Here is a 20,694-nt window from a genome sequence, read left to right as displayed (position 1 = left end):
TTTTCAGGATAAAAAATTCCGGTTTTAACCAGAAAGTGAACATGTGTACAGAAAAAGGCAATCTGTCCGATCCAAATGATCCAATGTTCCCTAAATCTTCCAAATCGACCCAACATGTATAAAATCAGCCCACAGAGTACAACTATTAGCCTTTTCTGGTTAAAACTGCATTTTTAATATAGAAAATGTCTCCAAAAAACACTCTATAATTGCCCAAGTCGGCCAAGCTATTTTTTTTTAACTACTTTTGCCATCGGCTATAATGGTAATTCATGCTAATAAACAACATATGCCTATTGTGCAAATTGTGCAAATTGCCCAACATATGCAAGTTAGCCTGCAGCAGTTGCTATGTGCTGGGGACTTTGGGGTATTCAACATTTCTGGGTTCACTATGCTGGCATCTAAACTATTATTATTATTATCTATTCACAACACCACCCTCACCTGACACAAAGACACACACCTCTCACGTAACACCGTCTGTTCTCTCCCCGAACACACACGTCCTGACACTGATACTAAATCAGAGATGAATGACCTTATCTCCTGTTCCTTTCTAAGACTCGTTGACAGCAGCATAATGTGAGTGTACATATTCACAGTGCTTTGAGCAAACACACCAGCAGCTTGTTTGAATTTTTCTAAAATGTAGGGGGGACGCATCCCTTTGCTGTTTGATTTAATGAGGCTCTACATAATCTATTACGATGCTTATCTGCTTTGGGAAGCCGAGCCAAAGTAAATGTTATCAATTCTTCTTGGCACAAAGTTAAGGTGGTAACTTTCCTCCACCGTGACCTACTGAACCTTCATTCATATTTAATAGGAAAATGCAATTAAACAAGTCGTAAACAGAACCAGGCTACATTAGCTACGAGTGCAATTGGGGATGGAGGGTGTCAAGAAGTGTTTGAATAAGAAAAAGAAAGAGGGTGGATGAACCCAAACTATATGTTCTACACATCTGCAACACAAAAGCAAATATTTCCAGAGTATGATGCATGCATTTCATGACTGTGTCAGAGTAGGGATGTCCCGATTCACCTTGTTTTGCTCCCGATCCGATTCCGATCATTTGATTTTGACAATTTGCCGATACCGAATTTTCCCGATCCGATCTTTATGCAATGCATTAAGAGGGAAAAAAGCATTCAAGTTGTCCCTTAAGGTTATCTTTTTATTTAAATTTGATATTCTATCCAACATGGATATAGCTTCTTTCTTTCACAGCAGCATTGGATCAGTTCAGTTGTGCAGCATTGGATCAAAACTAAATAAAGCTTATCAGTACTCGTTAGCTTACTGCTACAATTAGACACTGCGCCCACTCTGTTGCCAGATTTGAGAGAAATAAGCAGGTCTATGAAAACAAGCCCCAAAGAAGCAACACATACATGATGTTGTGTAATTTGAAACCAAAACTAAGGCCTCAGGATGACTTTAAGACGTGAACATGGTCATTTTTGTTTTGTAACATTGAATAAAAAAAGTTAAAAAAAAAAGTATTTAAAAAAAAAAAAAAAAAAAAAAAGTTAAAAAAAATCCCGATCCCCGATTTTTTTCTTCCGATCTTTTGAAAATCACGTGATCGGCTCCGATCCCCGATCACGCGATCGGATCGGGACATCTCTATGTCAGAGGCAGTGGTTTGTGGGACTGTGCACACACTTCATAACCCAACTTGTCTATAGAGGTTACATCTTTGTGCAAAATGAGACTTTTGCAAGCGAAGATAGATGGAACCAAATGTCTGTCGTAAAACTCTCATGGGCATGTTCTGACAACGGTTGCACACGTCTCTAAATCGTCTGCAGGAAACAAACTCTGCAGCCTTACGATCTGACTTTCTGGGTCATGCCTCCTTGCAAAGAGGATCAAAGCCTGTTTTTGTTTGTAGTTTTATTTATTTCTTTCCATTTAATCACAGACACGGCATGCTACCCCGGCTTAAGTGCGGCCTTGTGTCTCTGCGGCCGCTCACTGCCTGAGGTCCACCGGTAAATAGTGTTTAAGTTGCTGCTCTGTGATTAGGACCTTTTGTTTTTGGGTCTGGGGGATTGGGACGCTCTCAGCTTAGAAGAGAGGAGGTTGTGTACGCCGCTTAACCCTGCTCAAGTGCTCCCAAACCCCCTTTCATTATTCTTATAGGCCTTTGTGTACAGACTGAATCCTGTTAGGATAAGACAGGGAGTTATCTGGGCCCGACTCCCCTCTCTTGGCTTCCCTCGCTGGACAGAGGCCCCGGTGGAAAGGGGGGAGAGAGGAGGAGGGTTTGTGCGAGTGTGTGTTGTGCAAACCAGAGCCTTGTGGTGTTTTCCCCCATTTGAATGAGCCAGACTGCTTGTGTTACCATAATCCTTTCTCCCGCTCTCCAAACACACACACACACACGAATGACAGCTGTGTTTGGTTAGGTAAATGCCTGTGGCTGAACCCCCCCCTCTCAATACCGAGCTCCTTTTTTTAGCTTTCTCCCCCCACCCCCCAGCTTCCTACTGTTACAGCCTAACCCCCAAACTCCTGAAGAAGACTCAGCTCTGAAACGAGTCCAGCTCCATTCACAACTCTCTCAAGAGGGCCAATACGGATCAGGAACAAGTCGTTCTTTACTGTGCTGCCGACCGAGTCCCCGTGAGAGCAGAGAGCTTAATGTCGTTAGAGCAAGAATATGCTTTTGAGCACATCAGCTCGTCTGCAGTAATAAAATCGTCCACTGCATTAAAGCGTCAGCCACCTTAAGAGAAAATATGAGAGGTCAGGGATACGCTGAAGAATCTTAAAGTGGATTTAACTGCGCTTGTTTTGGTCACAGACGGACGCCTCTTATTAGCTTACTTTTTTAGTTGTAATTGCTGCTCGTCGGGGAAGTTGTGTGTGTTCTGCAGAGAGGTTGGAGTGTAGGGTCAGTGGCAGCAGGATCACTACACCCCCCCCCCCCCCTCGACTTCCTCCAACATAATTGGCACAGGCTCTGAAACACACCACCCTTGATGTAGGCCTCAAACCCGCAGCCCTTTAGGTCTGAGGCCAAGCTTCTCTCGGGTTCCTCCTCTGCCATGTGGGCGGCGATACCACCTAGACTGAGTCAACACCACCGCCAACTGTGACTCCACGCATTCCTCCCCTTCCAGTGGGGGGGGGGCTATATGAAGTGGCTCCAGTTCAGGTCGGCAAAGGGTTTCAGCTAGCAGCTTAGCTTGTAGTAGCAGAGATGGTAAAAGGACACACATCCTTTACTCAAGTAGAAGTACAGATACTCGTGTTTAAAAATACTCTGGTGAAAGTAGAAGTACTGACTAAACTTCTTTACTCAAGTCAAAGTAAAGAGGCTTTGAAATGTACTTCAGTAAAAAGTACCCATAACTAGCAGCTGTTTTAAAGAGTACCTGACCTCCCTTTATATTAATAGAACAATAATGTCATTGTTAGCTAATGAATGTTTCCATGGTGACCAACGGCAACATGACAACGTTTCCATTGGTCCCTCTTCTTTAGAGAAGACCAGGAAATGATGGATACACAGATCGTGTTCAAATCAATAGGCACGCAATGACTCTAAATAATAATGATCACGCCACCAAACACACATTCAGACTAAAGGAACCAGCCTGTTTGGAAAATGAGAGAAGTAGAAGGTACAGGTATTTGAGTTCAACATGTAAGAAGTAGAAAGTACAGGTATTTGGGTTCAACATGTAAGAAGTAGAAAGTACAGGTATTTGGGTTCAACATGTAAGAAGTAGAAAGTACAGGTGTTTGAGTTCAACATGTAAGAAGTAGAAAGTACAGGTATTTGGGTTCAACATGTAAGAAGTAGAAAGTACAGGTATTTGAGTTCAACATGTAAGAAGTAGAAAGTTCAGGTATTTGAGTTCAACAGGTAAGAAGTAGAAAGTATAGGTATTTGAGTTCAACATGTAAGAAGTAGAAAGTACAGGTATTTGAGTTCAACATGTAAGAAGTAGAAAGTACAGGTATTTGAGTTCAACATGTAAGAAGTAGAAAGTACAGGTATTTGAGTTCAACATGTAAGAAGTAGAAAGTACAGGTATTTGAGTTCAACATGTAAGAAGTAGAAAGTACAGGTATTTGAGTTCAACATGTGAGAAGTAGAAAGTACAGGTATTTGAGTTCAACATGTAAGAAGTAGAAAGTACAGGTATTTGAGTTCAACATGTAAGAAGTAGAAAGTACAGGTATTTGAGTTCAACATGTAAGAAGTAGAAAGTACAGGTATTTGAGTTCAACATGTAAGAAGTAGAAAGTACAGGTATTTGAGTTCAACATGTAAGAAGTAGAAAGTTCAGGTATTTGAGTTCAACATGTAAGAAGTAGAAAGTACAGGTATTTGTGTTCAACATGTAAGAAGTAGAAAGTACAGGTATTTGAGTTCAACATGTAAGAAGTAGAAAGTTCAGGTATTTGAGTTCAACAGGTAAGAAGTAGAAAGTATAGGTATTTGAGTTCAACATGTAAGAAGTAGAAAGTACAGGTATTTGAGTTCAACATGTAAGAAGTAGAAAGTACAGGTATTTGAGTTCAACAGGTAAGAAGTAGAAAGTACAGGTATTTGAGTTCAACATGTAAGAAGTAGAAAGTACAGGTATTTGAGTTCAACATGTAAGAAGTAGAAAGTACAGGTATTTGTGTTCAACATGTAAGAAGTAAAAAGTACAGGTATTTGAGTTCAACATGTAAGAAGTAGAAAGTTCAGGTATTTGAGTTCAACAGGTAAGAAGTAGAAAGTATAGGTATTTGAGTTCAACATGTAAGAAGTAGAAAGTACAGGTATTTGAGTTCAACATGTAAGAAGTAGAAAGTACAGGTATTTGTGTTCAACATGTAAGAAGTAGAAAGTATAGGTATTTGAGTTCAACATGTAAGAAGTAGAAAGTACAGGTATTTGAGTTCAACATGTAAGAAGTAGAAAGTACAGGTATTTGAGTTCAACATGTAAGAAGTAGAAAGTACAGGTATTTGTGTTCAACATGTAAGAAGTAGAAAGTACAGGTATTTGAGTTCAACATGTAAGAAGTAGAAAGTACAGGTATTTGAGTTCAACAGGTAAGAAGTAGAAAGTATAGGTATTTGAGTTCAACATGTAAGAAGTAGAAAGTACAGGTATTTGAGTTCAACATGTAAGAAGTAGAAAGTACAGGTATTTGAGTTCAACATGTAAGAAGTAGAAAGTACAGGTATTTGAGTTCAACATGTAAGAAGTAGAAAGTACAGGTATTTGAGTTCAACATGTAAGAAGTAGAAAGTACAGGTATTTGAGTTCAACATGTAAGAAGTAGAAAGTACAGGTATTTGAGTTCAACATGTAAGAAGTAGAAAGTACAGGTGTTTGTGTTCAACATGTAAGAAGTAGAAAGTACAGGTATTTGAGTTCAACATGTAAGAAGTAGAAAGTACAGGTATTTGAGTTCAACATGTAAGAAGTAGAAAGTACAGGTATTTGAGTTCAACATGTAAGAAGTAGAAAGTACAGGTATTTGTGTTCAACATGTAAGAAGTAGAAAGTACAGGTATTTGAGTTCAACATGTGAGAAGTAGAAAGTACAGGTATTTGGGTTCAAAATGTAAGAGGCTCAGTAGTCAGAAAAATAAGTAGTGGAGTAAAGTACTGACACCAGAAGAATGTACCTGAGTACAGTAACAAAGTATTTGTGCTCCACTTCTTCCCACCTCTGTGTAGCAGCATGTCTGTGCTCTCATTCTCCCTCTGAGACGTAGCTAACCCATTTCTATCACTGCATGCAAACTCACTGAATCCTGTGCACGCTCTTTCGTGCTGCACATGGCAGTATTTACCCCTGGGAATTGTTCGAGCACCGGTGCTGAAGTTTAGTTTTTGATACTTAGTGTGTGTGCTGACACGACACGGCTTTCGACACATATCTGCACACGGTTGTAGATGTCGAATTAAGTTTAATAAAAGGGCTTCAAGGGTCCTCCGTGCCTCTGCTGTCCTCCCCTCACCCTTCTTGCAGACTCACCCTTACAACCTGTCATCCCGTCCCATAATTAAGTACATGAAGTGAAGTACTTCATTAAGCATTGAGCAAGAATGAAATCCAATATCTCCTGCTTGGCATTTTCACATTTCACATACAGTAAACACAATATCCAGCTTCTCCATAGCCATCATCCTACTTTGACTAACAACTACGTACTAAGTGCATCGATTCACAAGTCTGAACGTCTGTCAAATTTTGCCACAAATGACATCAATTGAAGTCAATTCACATTTTGAAATGCATTAAAATGTCTGTTATGTGTTTTTAATGAACATGTGTCAAAAACTAGTGGAGATTATGGATGTCCCAAATGTTAGTTAGATGCAGTTTAACCAATCAATTATTATATTCCTAACCAGTCGTTATAGAGAACGTAACCTATTCAACACTCACACTACATTACATTAATTAATTAAACTACTAATGACATTTCTACCGTTCCTCAAGACTAATCTGTTCCATACTCTCTTAACGTATTTGCCATACTTGAAATAGATTTGGGGAGATTTGTATATAGCAGTGGCTCTGTTGAATACACATCGAGGAACACTGCGTGGTCTTCTTGGTATTCTAAGTGACCTCCAGATGTTGATTTCTCATCTGAGCTTCTTAGTTCACACACGCACGCACGCACGCACGCACGCACGCACGCGCACGCACGCACACACACACCAGCGGTCCTTTCTACTCTCCGTCTTCTTCATTCAACAATTTTCCCAAGACTGCTGCCAGCTCTACAGACTGACTTTGCACTCGTTGAACCACATGTCTGCTAAACCAATGGGCCGGGCCTATTCCAGATTGAGATGCAAACAGACTCCATCGCTCCCTTCTCTGCTTTCTCCTCTGCACACACACACACACACACACACACACACACACACACACACACACACACACACACACACACACACACACACACACTCACATTCACACTCACACTCTCTCTCCCCAGCTCGCTGCTCTGACTAGGCATTTCCTGGCTTGCATGTCTGGAACGGACAGCATCACTGCCCTGTATTGCAGGTTTTTGGGGGTGGAACAAAGCAAGGGACAGAAAGCGGGGTTAGCATACGGGAAGAAAGGGATAGCGCCATGTGTGCCAAAACGAGGAGTTAGAGCCGGCTGCCCTGTGGGGCCTGAGCTCTCGCTGCGAACTAACCAACTGAATTTGAAACTGAAATGGCCAGCAGAATGCCAGACGGGGCTCTCCTCCATCATCCAGACACGCAAGGTCAGCAGGAGAGCCGCACAGAAAGCAGCCTGGCGGAGCAGATGTGACTTCTTCTTAGTGCTAAGCTCCCTTTTGATAAACAGTGATGTTCATTTTGCAACATCGGGGTTGAAAGGCTTTTTCTTTGCTGTGCTGTTGTTGTGTCTCAGCGAACGTAGCATCTGTCCGCCACGCTTCCTCAACTTTTACCGTTTGATCCCTGCACTCTTGTCGAGGCCTGTCCCAACTTGCTGTGATGCAGTGGGTTTTCCAAGAGGACAGAAAATGTTGAGAATTTTCCACCACACCTTGCTCAAAGCTTAACAAGCCGCACACATGAAACACCTCTCTGGGAAACGACTAATTTCCCTGCTGCTGTGAGGAGTTGTGGTTGAAGGATGAAGCCAACTCGTTCTTTATCGTGTGTGTGTGTGTGTGTGTGTGTGTGTGTGTGTGTGTGTGTGTGTGTGTGTGTGTGTGTGTGTGTGTGTGTGTGTGTGTGTGTGTGTGTGTGTGTGTGTGTGTGTGTGTGTGTGTGTGTGTGTGTGTGTGTGTGTGTGTGTGTGTGTGTGTGTGTGTGTGTGTGTGTGTGTGTGTGTGTGTGTGTGTGTGTGTGTGTGTGTGTGTGTGTGTGTGTGTGTGTGTGTGTGTGTGTGTGTGTGTTCTTTGCAGACCAGCCAAGGCAATATCTTGGGAGCCGCTCATGTTTACTCGACCACTGAATGGAGGTTGTTATCAGCCCTGGTCACGTTGCATGTTCTCATTCACGTGCACTTGGATACAGTTTCACACAGACACACAAAGAGCCCCTGTTTGAACTCTCTCTCTCACACACACACGCACACGCCCTCCCCCGAGTGGCCGAGTAGAAGGGCATGCCTTTGTCAGCAGATGTCAGGACGCAGGTGTGTGTTCCTGTGCCGCTCGCTCCATTCGTTTCATCCTCTACTGCAGAGGCTGCCCATTTGTCTGTGGCCCTGTTTCATTTCAGCCCTCTCCAGTCTCCCCCCAAGAGGATGCCTGTGTGTCTGTTCTATTACAGTGAGGGGAGTGGGAAAACAGCCCCCCTCCCTACCAGTCAAGGCTACTCTAGTGCACTGACACAACCTTTAAGATTAGATTAGCCAGACTTGAACCTAGAAGTCACCGTGAGGTCGTCCGTAATGACTATCCTGTTGTCCCACTCTCTTTTCCTCTAACACTGGATCTGGATTAATAGTGAGCAGAACCCAGAGGTATCACGCTCAGTGGGGGATGGATGATCCCCGCTAAACGTCTCTTAAAATTTGCCGGAAGCACTCCACGGTTTCTGCGATGACGGCTTCTTCTGGTAGCAAGTTCCACTCTCTGATTGTTCTCGGAAAGAAGGAGTATGGCTCGAGGTACATTGGTGCATCGATGGCTGAGATGTTATGGACTATCTTGAAGAAGAGAACCAAACGAGCCAATCGCCACCTTTCACTTAGTTTCACCCAGTTCAACCGCTTGAGCATTTCTGTGACACTGCTGTCCCGTTCATAATCTCAAAAAATGAATCTTGCACCTCTTCTTTGTACTGATTCCAGGGCGTCACTGTCTTCATCAGTGTAGGGGTCTCAGACCGAGCTGGCGTACTCTAGTTTAGAACGTACTAGGGCCACTGCTTCAGTTTCTGGGGACAGCGTAGGAAGCAGAGTGAACGGTTTGCCTGTGTTACAATTTTGGCCACATTTCAGGTTGTTATGGATTTCTACCCCAAGATAAGGCTGGTGGGTCAGCTCTTTTAACACCTGACCACATCGAGTATAGTTTTTAATAACACTGCAAGAAATGCCATAAAACGTACAAAAGAAAAGAGGTTCTATAAGTCAAAGGTTTTGCTAAGCTGGAGATAAAAGGTTTTTTATCCAGTGACAGGAACAAGAAGTGATAAGACCTTTTTTTTAAAGCCGTAAAAATCGCTGAGATGTGACTTCGGCAGATTTGCACCATCAGCATTTGTGAATCACATGGACAGACGACTTGTAAAACTCCCTACCTGTGAGGCCACACACGTGCATGGAGGCTGGGCTTTCCAATTTATTTCCTCCACCCCCAGCCCCCCCTACTCAACGCCTCATTGCGGACGTTAATGACTTCTGTAGGGTAACCGTTTAAAGCGCACTAAGGGAGAATGATTGGTTGGACTTGTGGAGTATTTATCCAGCTCTGCATCGGGCCATTTTAAATCCGCTGCTCAAGATGCCCACTTCCATGTGCCTGCCTACGCTGTCAAATCAAATCAAAGTTTATTTAAATAGCACAACATTGGTGGGCTTTACAGATTAACACACATAGATGACAGTGCTAACAGATACACACCATTGCAAGACATTTATAAATAAGGAATGTGAAATACAAGTCAAATGGATACGAAATACAAAAAGACATACCATAACATGTAGGTCTCATAGGGTCTTCTTTAAAAAAGGAAAGGTTTTCTACTAGAGATGTCCCGATCCGATCACGTGATCGGGGATCGGAGCCGATCACGTGATTTTCAAAAGATCGGAATCGGGAGAAAAAAATCGGGGATCGGGATTTTTTTTTTTTTTTTAAATACTTTTTTTTAAATGTTGTATTCAATGTTACAAAACAAAAATGACCATGTTCAAGTCTTAAAGTCATCCTGAGGCCTTAGTTTTGGTTTCAAATGACACAACATCATGTATGTGTTGCTTCTTTGGAGCTTGTTTTCATAGACCTGCTTATTTCTCTCAAATCTGGCAACAGAGTGGGCGCAGTGTCTAATAGTAGCAGTAAGCTAACAAGTACTGATAAGCTTTATTTTGTTTTGATCCAATGCTGCACAACTGAACTGATCCAATGCTGCTGTGAAAGAAAGAAGCTATATCCATGTTGGATAGAATATCCAATTTAAATAAAAAAATAACCTTAAGGGAAAACTTGAATGCTCTTTTTTCTCTTAATGCATTGCATAAAGATCGGATCGGGAAAAATCGGTATCGGCAAATTGTCAAAATCAAATGATCGGAATCGGATCGGGAGCAAAAAAAGGTGATCAGGACATCCCTACTTTCTACACACTTATCATTTTGGACACTGTCTGCCTGTTAAGTAGCTCTCACTTTTTAGACTTTGGGCATATTAAATATAGGAGGCTCGTAAAAATAGGTATGAGTTGTCAAGACCTCGCTAATTGAAGCGGAGAATGAGCGACATCTTTGTTAAGACCCGCGGACGAGGGCCGGACAGCCACGAAGGCGTTCTCATAACAGCCGTTGACAGTGTCTGAAAGTAGCCTCAGGGCATTCATCCTTCCCCTCCCTCCCCCATCCGCCGTCTCTCTACTTTCCCTCCCATTCAGGCAGCAACTTGACAACAAAGAGAGAGATGTGTTTAGCAGGCAGGTCTTTGCTGGTTTATTCCTTCTGTCCACTGGAGCGAGGAAGTGAAAGACAGTCCTGTTTGTCTCTTCTGTTTGTCGTTCTCTTTTCTCACCTCCTCTCCCAACACATTTATCCATCCAGGGGAGAAGGAGAGGGAGAGAGAGAGGATGGCTTTTTATTTTTTACAAAGCCGAAACATTGGACAGGCTAAGTTTTGTCAACAAGACCGAGAGCCGCTTAGATTGGCCCCAGAACATAAAGCGATCCGAAGGTTTGAATCTGGGTCAAAGGGAAGCGAGCCTAATAGGGATCCAACTGATCCAGCTGATCCAGCCTAATCTGTGTATACTTAAAAAAAAATTAGAAAGCCATTTTAGATATTTAGCTTGTTAATTCCCTAATCCTAAAATCTCCTGTGTAGGAATGCCCATTGGCAGGATACACGTACGCTCAGTATTTGGGAGTGAAGTCAGTCAGCCCACCATTCTCCTTTCAAAAAAAAAAAAAAAAATGTTCGAGACATATCTGCTTCCTCAGATTCGCCTTCCTGTCAAGTTTGCTATATCAGAAAATGTAGAGGTAGGCTATTAGACAAGAGGTTTCTCCGAGGAGGTTGAGGTGAGTTATTGCCAAGTGTAAGTATGACAGACTCAGACAGACAGACAGGCTTCTGGAAGACAGCAGCGCTTCCTGGAAAGACTTTTGTCTGGCATGCAATTGATTGGGTCACCTCAGGGAAATGGGCTCAGCCAACACTGTAACTTATAATTGTCCTCCCCCCTTCTCTTGGTGGAGGATCTAACAGAAGAGCCACCTATGGTATAGACACAGTGTGAAAGTATTGTTTTCCAAGGTCGTTGTCCATTTAACGCCCCCTTGCAATGCCTTAATTGGGTTTAGGTGTTCGATAGCACAGGTGGGGTCCTATGCTTTGGTGTTCAAGCAGTGGTTAAAGTAACTAAGTAGATTTCAAGATCTGAGTACTTCTCCCAACTCTCAGAAAATTAAATCCCAGTCAAGAGAAGTTTAAGAACAGCGTGGTTTGAGACAAAATGTCCAAACACTACTCAATGTGGCTCTAATTTCATTTGCCAGCATATCTGCTGTGATGTCTTTGTCACATTTTGAACCACCGCCTCTATGGCAGAGGTCCAGCTGTTGTCTTTGAGATACAGCAGCTGGTTGGCCAGCGGGTGGGTTAAAATGTATGTTTTTAAATAATTTGTATTGCATTAAAATTTAAAGGGAGTTAGGGCAGCCATGCATATTTAAAACCCCCCCTCTGGACATGAATTGAAGGCTGGTGAAGTATTGGATTACCTCCATGTGTAAAGTGAGACTCAACAGTCATAAGAAGTTCACACCTTACCTGCAGTGACACGGTGCGTTCGCTGCCTTATCTCCGATGCAACCCGAGCTTTCGGAAAGGGAGGGTGGGTACTGAGGCTCCTGTGAAACATGAACTCCTGATTCTGTCTGTGCGGCGGCTGCCTGCCAGAAACAGCAGCCTAGGAGAGATTTGTTACATGGAAATTGCGGGCTATCATTAAACTAGCATATGGCCGGGTGTTTATGGAGAGAGATAGGGGGCCTATGGCAGGGGGGTTTATTGTAAAAGATGGGAGCTTATCACTTGTGGGCTGCCAGAAAGGGGGGATTTGGAGCGGCAGAAAAGGAAAGTGATGTATGGAGGGCGTGAGTCACCTGAGCTCATGAGAGGGAGGGAAGCAGCAGCAGCAGACATACAGAAAGCAGTCCCTTAGCAACGCCACGCAGCTGCCTCACATTTAAGTTTTCCATTTGACTTTGAGCGATGGCACATAACGGCTGCCTGTGTTTGTTTGAGCTTAAAAACATGGAGTGAATCTGAGAGAGATTAGGGTCTGCAGCGGTGATGCCACCACCTTGTTATTATTAATCAGTTGTAACCTTGTACTACACGGTGTTTTCTCGTCAACACGCCCAAACTGCATGAACTCGGTTGGAAACATCATGCAGCAGTTTAAATCGCCCCGCTGCTGCATCAGTACACATGAGGCTTTCCTGCTAACTGCTGCTACCACAAATCACCTCCCATCACTTCTCTGGAGCGCTGAGTGTATCCGCTCATAGCTGGGGGGGTTAACACAAACTGGCTCTTTTCTTTTATTAAATCTAATCCGTTATAACCTGTGCTGGCTCGGATTCATGTGATCCTTTGGCAGATTCTCCACCGTCGTGCTTAGCATTGTGTTTTAAACATCCCCCCCGGCTGCCCACAGCTCTGTGTCTGATGTCTGGGGTTTCTTTTCTTTTCCTTCTCTTTATTTAGATACCGTGCAAGTCAAACAAATGTTTTCTGACACTGCGAAGGTCCTCGCACTTCATGTGTTTTTAAAAATCCAACAGGGTATTTCTGTTTTTACTTCCAGCCAACGCTACATTACAGATGTTCTTTGATCTATTTCTAAAAACAACATTCTCCTGTGATTCTCCTCCTGCAGAGCTTCCCCTCAGACGAAGGGTGGCCGTTCGCCAAGTACCTGGGAGCGTGTGGGCGCATGGTGGCTGTCAACTACGTGGGCGAGGAGCTGTGGAGCTTCTACAACGCGCCCTGGGAGAAGAGGGTAGACTTGGCGCGTCAGCTCATGGACATCGCCGAGCAGCTCACCAACAACGACTTTGAGTTCGCCCTCTACCTGCTCGACGTCAGCTTCGATAACTTCGCGGTCGGCCCACGCGACGGGAAGGTCATCGTCGTCGACGCGGAGAACGTTCTGGTGGCAGACAAAAGGCTGATCAAGCAGAGTGAGTACTAACGCCTCCTGTACTGTATGTGTGGGTGTTTACGTCCATGTGTCTGCCAGTGATTCCTTATTTCCCCAGTTGCTATGACGATTCCATGTGGGTTACACCTTTAGGCGTCACCGCAGCTGGAGATGCAGAGGAAGTAAATGCTCCTTTTTCCAGGACAGTATTTACATTACACTAAAACTACATGTTATACATTTTGCTAGGGCTGTACCCGAATATCCGAATATTCGTTCGTTGGAGTACTTTCGGGTTTCAATTTCGTTATTCGGATATTCGTTGTTTGCTTTTTTTTGTTTTTTTGGCAGCCGCTTTGAACTGCGGCTGCCAAATTGAATTGATTGAAAACTCCAATATCAACATAGGCAAGGCAAGTTTATTTATATAGGACTTTTCAACACAAGGCAATTCAAAGTGCTTTACAAAACATGAAAGACATTAAGAAAATGGGATTTAAAATCAGTCATTAAAAAGAAAAGCTAATCAAATAAACATTAAAAGAAAAAAATACATGGATAAAAGTTACAGTGCAGTCTGAGATATGAATAGTTCAATTAAAAGCAGCGACAAAAAGAAAAGTCTTCAGCCTGGATTTAAAAGTAGTCAGAGTTGCAGCGGAGCATAATAACTGAACGCTGCACGTAAGAGCTTGTGCCTCTTCGGGGGGTGCTAACACTTAACCATAAACGTTATCGTTTACTTTCTCCGACTCCGTCTTTATGTAGATATGACTTTTTCTCCGTTAATCTCAGTCACGTTGTTTCCATAGCAACAACAACTTCCTGTCAACAGCGCTAACTCTCCTTCAAAATGAAAGCATGTCCATCCAAAATAGGAAGCCAAGCCAAATTACACTTAAGACATATACAACTGCAACGAAAGTAACAAACACAATGTGATATCCTTTTCAATTTCAAAGAACACAAAAAGGGTTACATTAACAAATAACTATAAAACAACAATACTGTAGAATAACAAAATGAATGCCGTGAATTAACCGAAATTCGGTTCGCTGCTGGCCAAATATTCGCTGCTGATTACTACTGAATATCTGGAGCCCGAAAAAGGGTATTCAGGACACCCCTACAAATTACTTTACCAGAGGTGGAAGAAGTACTCAGATCTTGTTCTTGAGTAAAAGTAGAAGTACTCAGATCTTGTACTTGAGTAAAAGTAGAAGTACTCAGATCGTGTACTTGAGTAAAAGTAGAAGTACTCAGATCTTGTACTTGAGTAAAAGTAGAAGTACCCAGATCTTGTACTTGAGTAAAAGTAGAAGTACTCAGATCGTGTACTTGAGTAAAAGTAGAAGTACTCAGATCTTGTACTTGAGTAAAAGTAGAAGTACTCAGATCTTGTACTTGAGTAAAAGTAGAAGTACTCAGATCGTGTACTTGAGTAAAAGTAGAAGTACTCAGATCGTGTACTTGAGTAAAAGTAGAAGTACTCAGATCGTGTACTTGAGTAAAAGTAGAAGTACTCAGATCGTGTACTTGAGTAAAGTAGAAGTACTCAGATCGTGTACTTGAGTAAAAGTAGAAGTACTCAGATCTTGTACTTGAGTAAAAGTAGAAGTACTCAGATCTTGTACTTGAGTACAAGTAGAAGTACTCAGATCTTGTACTTGAGTCAAAGTAGAAGTACCAGGGTGTAGGAATACTCTGTTTCAGTAAAAGTCCTGCATTCAAAATGTTCCTCAAGTAAAAGTAGAAAAGTGTTCTCATCAAAATCTAGTGAAAGTAGCGACAGTAAAAGTAAAAGTTCTTTGCTTGTCTTCTCATGCAGTAGTTGTTCCTCAAAAGCCTCGCTTTGATTCAAACACTGAACACATGTTGAACTCTGTAGAAAACACTGCGCTGTATGTCTCGACCATCAACTGCACTTTCTGATGCAAGGTTCGAGGAACGGTCTCAGGGGACTGAAAGGCTGTGTGCAAATTCACACATGCTCAAATTCTCCCTCTTCTTCTAAGAATACACTCCTCCAGCAACCCCTCCGACACGCGTCCCAATCAAAGCAAAGTTCGGATAACAAGCCATCTCTGCTGCCCTAGTTTTCCTCTCAGAATAAACCTCATAACAAGAAGGAGTAAGCTATACATCACCCCCTCAGCATGGCAGTGTGCTGCTTCCCGGGGGCTACTTCACAAGGACCACCCAGTCAGGCCTTTTAGATGTATCCCCTCCTGCAGAAATCCTATTACAGTGATAAACTGTTGTGTCGCCAGGGTATCCACCAGTGTGTGTGTGTGTGTGTGTGTGTGTGTGTGGAATTTATCCTGAGATTAAGTGCCACTTTGCCAAATTACATGATCAGTCAGCAGAAAACACATTTAGAAGTGTGAAAAGTGAAGGCACTCCCCTGTAGTTTTTTTCTCTGTGATTAAGCCGGTGTGTGTGCGCCGTGTTTTTAAAACTGTGTATTTATATTCATCGTATCGCCAGTGGCTGCAATTTTCCACCCCCGTTACACTAGCCCTTTGAACGTCCAGAAGCACAATCCAGGTTGAGACTCTCTTTGTCTGGCCGACACATTTAGAGCCCGGCGACTCAAGCTGCTTACCGTGTGTGTGTGTGTGTGTGTGTGTGTGTGTGTGTGTGATGATGAATATTACGAGGTCACGTGTCGGACAGGAAATAGACGCCGTAACCTCCCCGAGGTTTCTACAAGCAGAAAATCCAATCCCTTACAATTAGAGGCCGAGATTGAAGGCGAGTTAAAGTGTGTGATCTCATCAGTCGTAACCGACGCCAATTGATCTGCAACCACGCAGAGAGACACACGAAAACACACACCCCTCTTGTCCGGGGTCTTCATATGGATGCAGCGAGATAAAACTCTGTGTTACCAAGTTGTGTTTGCACAGTCCAGGGGTGCGGAAGAACCCACTCCCCATCATTGAGTTTATAGTGTTTGAGGACGGTGTCACCCCCAGTGAATGTTTTTATTTGAAGACACATGCTGTATAATGTAACACACACGTCACTCCTTCTCTCCGCTCCTTGGCACATGCAAACACACTTCACAGACACTCTTCTTTCTTTCTCCCACTTTCAATAATGCACTCTAACAGGGAGCTGCTTTTGTTAAAACATGCTCGTACTCCTGAATGCAAGTAACTGCGCTAACAAGCATTTCAGAGCGGTGTCCCTCCTCGCTGCAGAGAGGAGAAGAAGTGTGAGGTGAATGTATACGAGTCTGACCCGAGCTCCTTAACATGGAAGGTGCAGGAGGCGAGAGAGGCGAGGTGGCCCCCGCTCATTTGAATTGGAAATGATTTCATTTGCTTTGGAAATATTCCGGCTTTGTTAGGCCAGCTGTAAGAGCGGAGCAGAGGGGATCGGGGGGGAAGTAAATAGACCTCAGACTTCTTGTGGTTGAAAGTACTTTTTCTGCTGTGCTCATCGTCGTCCTTGAGTTTGAACCTTCCCCTCCCTTCTGTTCACTTTAGGCCCTGTGTGTGTGTGTGTGTGTGTGTGTGTGTGTGTGTGTGTGTGTGTGTGTGTGTGTGTGTGTGTGTGTGTGTGTGCGTGTGTGTGTGTGTGTGTGTGTGTGTGTGTGTGTGTGTGTGTGTGTGTGTGTGTGTGTGTGTGTGTGTGTGTGTGTGTGTGTGTGTGTGTGTGTGTGTGTGTGTGTGTGTGTGTGTGTGTGTGTGTGTGTGTGTGTGTGTGTGTGTGTGTGTGTGTGTGTGTGTGTGTGTGTGTGTGTGTGTGTGTGTGTGTGTGTGTGTGTGTGTGTGTGTGTGTGTGTGTGTGTGTGTGTGTGTGTGTGTGTGTGTGTGTGTGTGTTTTCTCCCGATGCCATCTGTCAATCAGTGCTGCGGTTTGATGCATGGCCAGCTCTCAAACATTAATTGCTTTCACCTCACCTTGCTGCTGCCACGCTAACGTCTCTATGTGCGTGTGTGTGCGGTCGTGTTCATGCACACACACACGCAGATCCATCTCCATCACCTCCACTGATTGAGGTTGATGTGCCCCTCCTCTTCGGGGGCCACAGGGGCCCCTTGCTAACAGGGCAGCGCTGGATGTTTGATTGAGTTGTTCTGATGAGCCGGAGGAGAAGTGCATTACAAACGCTGATTCGCTGATTACGTCTCTGCGTCCTCTGGGTCCCGCCCCCTCCTCTCTCGCCCGACAACACTATCGATCTGCGTTTTAATGCACAAACCGATCGCTCTCTCTCTCATCATTCCTAGCTTCTTGGCTCTCTCCTTTTCACGGCACAATCCCCTAAAGAGGAAAAGCTGTGGGAAATGAGCTTGAGAAAGCAGCTTTATTTGCCCAATAAATCTGGGAAGTGGTTCATTTCTGTCAAATCAAAGTGCAGATGAGTTGTTTGGCTTTGTACGGCGGAAAAAGAATTTCCCGTTAGTGCCCTTGGATTGTCGAATATGGCACCTTACCGTTCTAGTCACGTTGATTTCTTGGCTAATAATTTGCACAAACCTTTACTAGAATAGTTCTTCTTATGCTGTCCAACAATTGGGTGTATTCTTTCAAGATCAGTTTTGAACCTGTAGCTGTTTGACATTTTAATAACAGTTAAAGGAAAGGAATATCTGAGAAGCTTTCTAACTTGTAAACTGCAGGTTGGTTATCTGTCCTATGTGCTCTGTGTTAGAACCAAGACATTCATCTGATCATTGTGTTTTAATTGACCCCCCTCTCCTGTCTCCTGCAGATAAGCCGGAGAACTTCGACGTGTGGTACGAGAGTCGATTCGAGGAGTGCGACCGCGAGGCCTGCCTGTCCTTCTCCAAAGACTCGCTCTGCACCCGGGTCACCGTGGACCACAACTACTACGCCGTGTGCCAGAACCTGCTGTCGCGCTATGCTACGTGGCGGGGCACCACAGGGGGCCTCCTGCACGACCCCCCCGCCCACATAGCCAAAGACGGACAGCTGGAGAGCCTGTTGGACGAGTGCACACGACCCAAAAAGCGATACGGACGCTTCCAGGCGGCCAAAGAGCTGCGGGAATACCTCACCCAGCTGGCCGCCTCGTCCTCCTCCGTCACGGCCAGGTAATGAACGTAGTCGGCGTTCGCTCCAGAGAGACTGCGCTCATCATCTCCGAACTCTCACGCTCCTGGTTCTCCTACACGATGTCATTCGCTCCCCTTTGTGCAGTCAGAGGGTCTTGCATCAGGAAGTGTAAGAATCCAAACATGAAAAGCAGATTAAGTTTAGCTTTCACCTGACTGTGGTGACGAGGAGTGTGGCCTCTTCAGAACCAGGGCAGAGAGGGGGTGAGGCGACCTCTCCTCTCCCAGGGTGGGCTGCCATCCGTGGGTTTGGGGGGAAAAGGGCTCTGGTACTCACGCTACATTGGACTCGAGCTACCGCAAACCAGAGTATCCTAGCAACAAGGGCAGCGACGTCGCACAGACCACACCCCCCCCCTCCTGAACTGCTGTTTTATAACATTGAATCTGTTTTATTCCCCACCCAGGATCTCTCTTTATTTTATTCAGGGCTGAGTTTAAGCATACTGGTGCGTCAACATTTCTGCTGTGCCATGGCTTTTGCTTTCGCTGTAGCATGGCTGCAGGGAAGGCGGAGCAGCATGAATCTCCTGCTGTCAGGCGGCAGGTCGAGAGGAGAGGCAGGGGGTCGGGATGGGGGGGGGGGGTTGGTTTTTTCATGCAGGAGCAAAAGAAAACCCTTGACAGCTATATAAGTCTAATTTCCTGCTACTCCAATCAATCACTTGATTTCCAGGTTCCAGTTGGCAATCATCCTTTTGAGTGTTTTTTTGTTCCTTTCCAATAGGAAGAGTGAGACAGCTGCACATAGGAAAAGGAAGGGAAATATTGGACAGTGGTCCCTTGATGCAGATGTGCCTATACCAAAGAGGCTATATGTAATATTAAGAACCTGAGCAGTACAGAGTGACAGCACCTCTCCCTCCAGTTGTTCCCCAGTAGAGCTGTCCAAAGCAATGTGTACACAATCCTATAAAAGATGGCAGGCTGATTTCAAAGACGTCGCATTATAATAATAACCCCCCTCTGCTTTGTTGACCTCCCATATAATAAACTAATGATGGATGCTTTTTCTTTCTGCTTAAAAACATCTCGACTGAATGAAAGAGGGAAATGAAGTGATTCTTAAGAGGTCCAGAAAACACAATAAAAGCAAAGCAGCGGCCCTCCAGTGTCGAGTTCTCCTTAAAAATGTGTTTAATTGATAAATGAACTGTCAAACGCCTCCCGCTGGTGTTGAGCGCACTTACCTCCATCAAGTCGATGTTAAAAAAGAGATCCCGAATGATTCCCTGCTCCAGAAGCAGCTTCTGACCTGCGCTTTTAAAATGTTGCAGCCCAGAAATCTCTGTTTTAATATTTAAACGCTCAGCACCACTTAGCGGTTTCGGTTGATTTTACTCTCGGTGGACCGAACGAATTAAATCACAAATACAGGCTTGTTTGGTAATGGAGTACGAGAGGTCTTAAAGAAAACCCCCCTTCGGCTTGGTGTGTTTTGTATTTCATCTGTTTTAGATGTTGTGAATCAGGCCCAGTGGAGTTGTGTGTAGCTCGGTCAACAGATAATCAAGTAACTATGAGCCACTCCATGTTCGGGGGGAAACTGGAAAGCACAGCGGTTGCTTTTTTGCAATTTGCGAGACCCTGGGAGCTGACGTTAAACTTGTCAACGAGGAAAAGCAATAAAGAGACGTTTGGCTAATGGATTTCTGGTTTCGAACCCCCCCCCCCCCTCCTTTTGTTGTGTCAGAAATATTTCCTCTGAATGGAGGACCTGGAGGGATTTGTACGTGCGTAATTAACTGTCCACTTTTGTACTGTAATTTCTTTGTTTTCTTTGAGTATCAGCATTGTCTGATTTTTCCTGTGCCTTTCATTCAAAAGTTGTATTGACAACTTTTAGTGGGTTTAAATATTAAAATAAATGAAGATATATATATATATAGATATATACACTTAATCTGTGTGTGGGCTCTTTCTTGATTCTTTTCATTATTTCCCCGAGTAAGTTGCAGGCGATTTTTGCCTCGAGTCTACATCGCCTTTTTGATTCAGTGAGGCTCAGCTGGATGTCAGCGTTCGCCAATTCCTCTCCCTTTTTTCTCATTCCTCATATCGGGTTTGATCTTTTCATATCTTCATCTTTCCTCTAATTTGGATCCAAGCCCGGGCTTCCTTTGTTGTCCTCTCCACTCAACTAGGATCCTTCTCTTTTATCCATATTTGGGAGAGGATTTTATAACTGTTTTACTGCGGCAGTGTGAGATATTTTGTGACAATTAGATTCGATTTTTTTCATTTGGAAAAGCT

The 20,694-nt window shown here is 43.8% G+C and overlaps 1 protein-coding gene across 1 annotated transcript in view; it reads left to right on the top strand.

Moving 5' to 3' along the window:
* The window catches only part of dipk2ab (divergent protein kinase domain 2Ab), a 35,127-nt gene extending 14,783 nt beyond the window's left edge, over positions 1-20,344 (top strand). Inside the window, exons 3-4 of the mRNA XM_079661100.1 lie at positions 13,088-13,391; positions 18,078-20,344. Coding sequence (XP_079517226.1) covers positions 13,088-13,391; positions 18,078-18,424 — 651 coding nt within the window. The 3' untranslated portion in view covers positions 18,425-20,344. The remainder of the gene's footprint in view (positions 1-13,087; positions 13,392-18,077) is intronic.
* Positions 20,345-20,694: the final 350 nt, after the last annotated feature.

The sequence above is a fragment of the Notothenia rossii genome (genome assembly GCF_949606895.1).
Source record: "Notothenia rossii genome assembly, chromosome: 12".
NCBI classification, from domain to species: domain Eukaryota; kingdom Metazoa; phylum Chordata; class Actinopteri; order Perciformes; family Nototheniidae; genus Notothenia; species Notothenia rossii.
The sequence above is the reverse complement of the archived record's forward strand: the minus strand, read 5'-3'. Positions and strand labels throughout refer to the sequence as shown.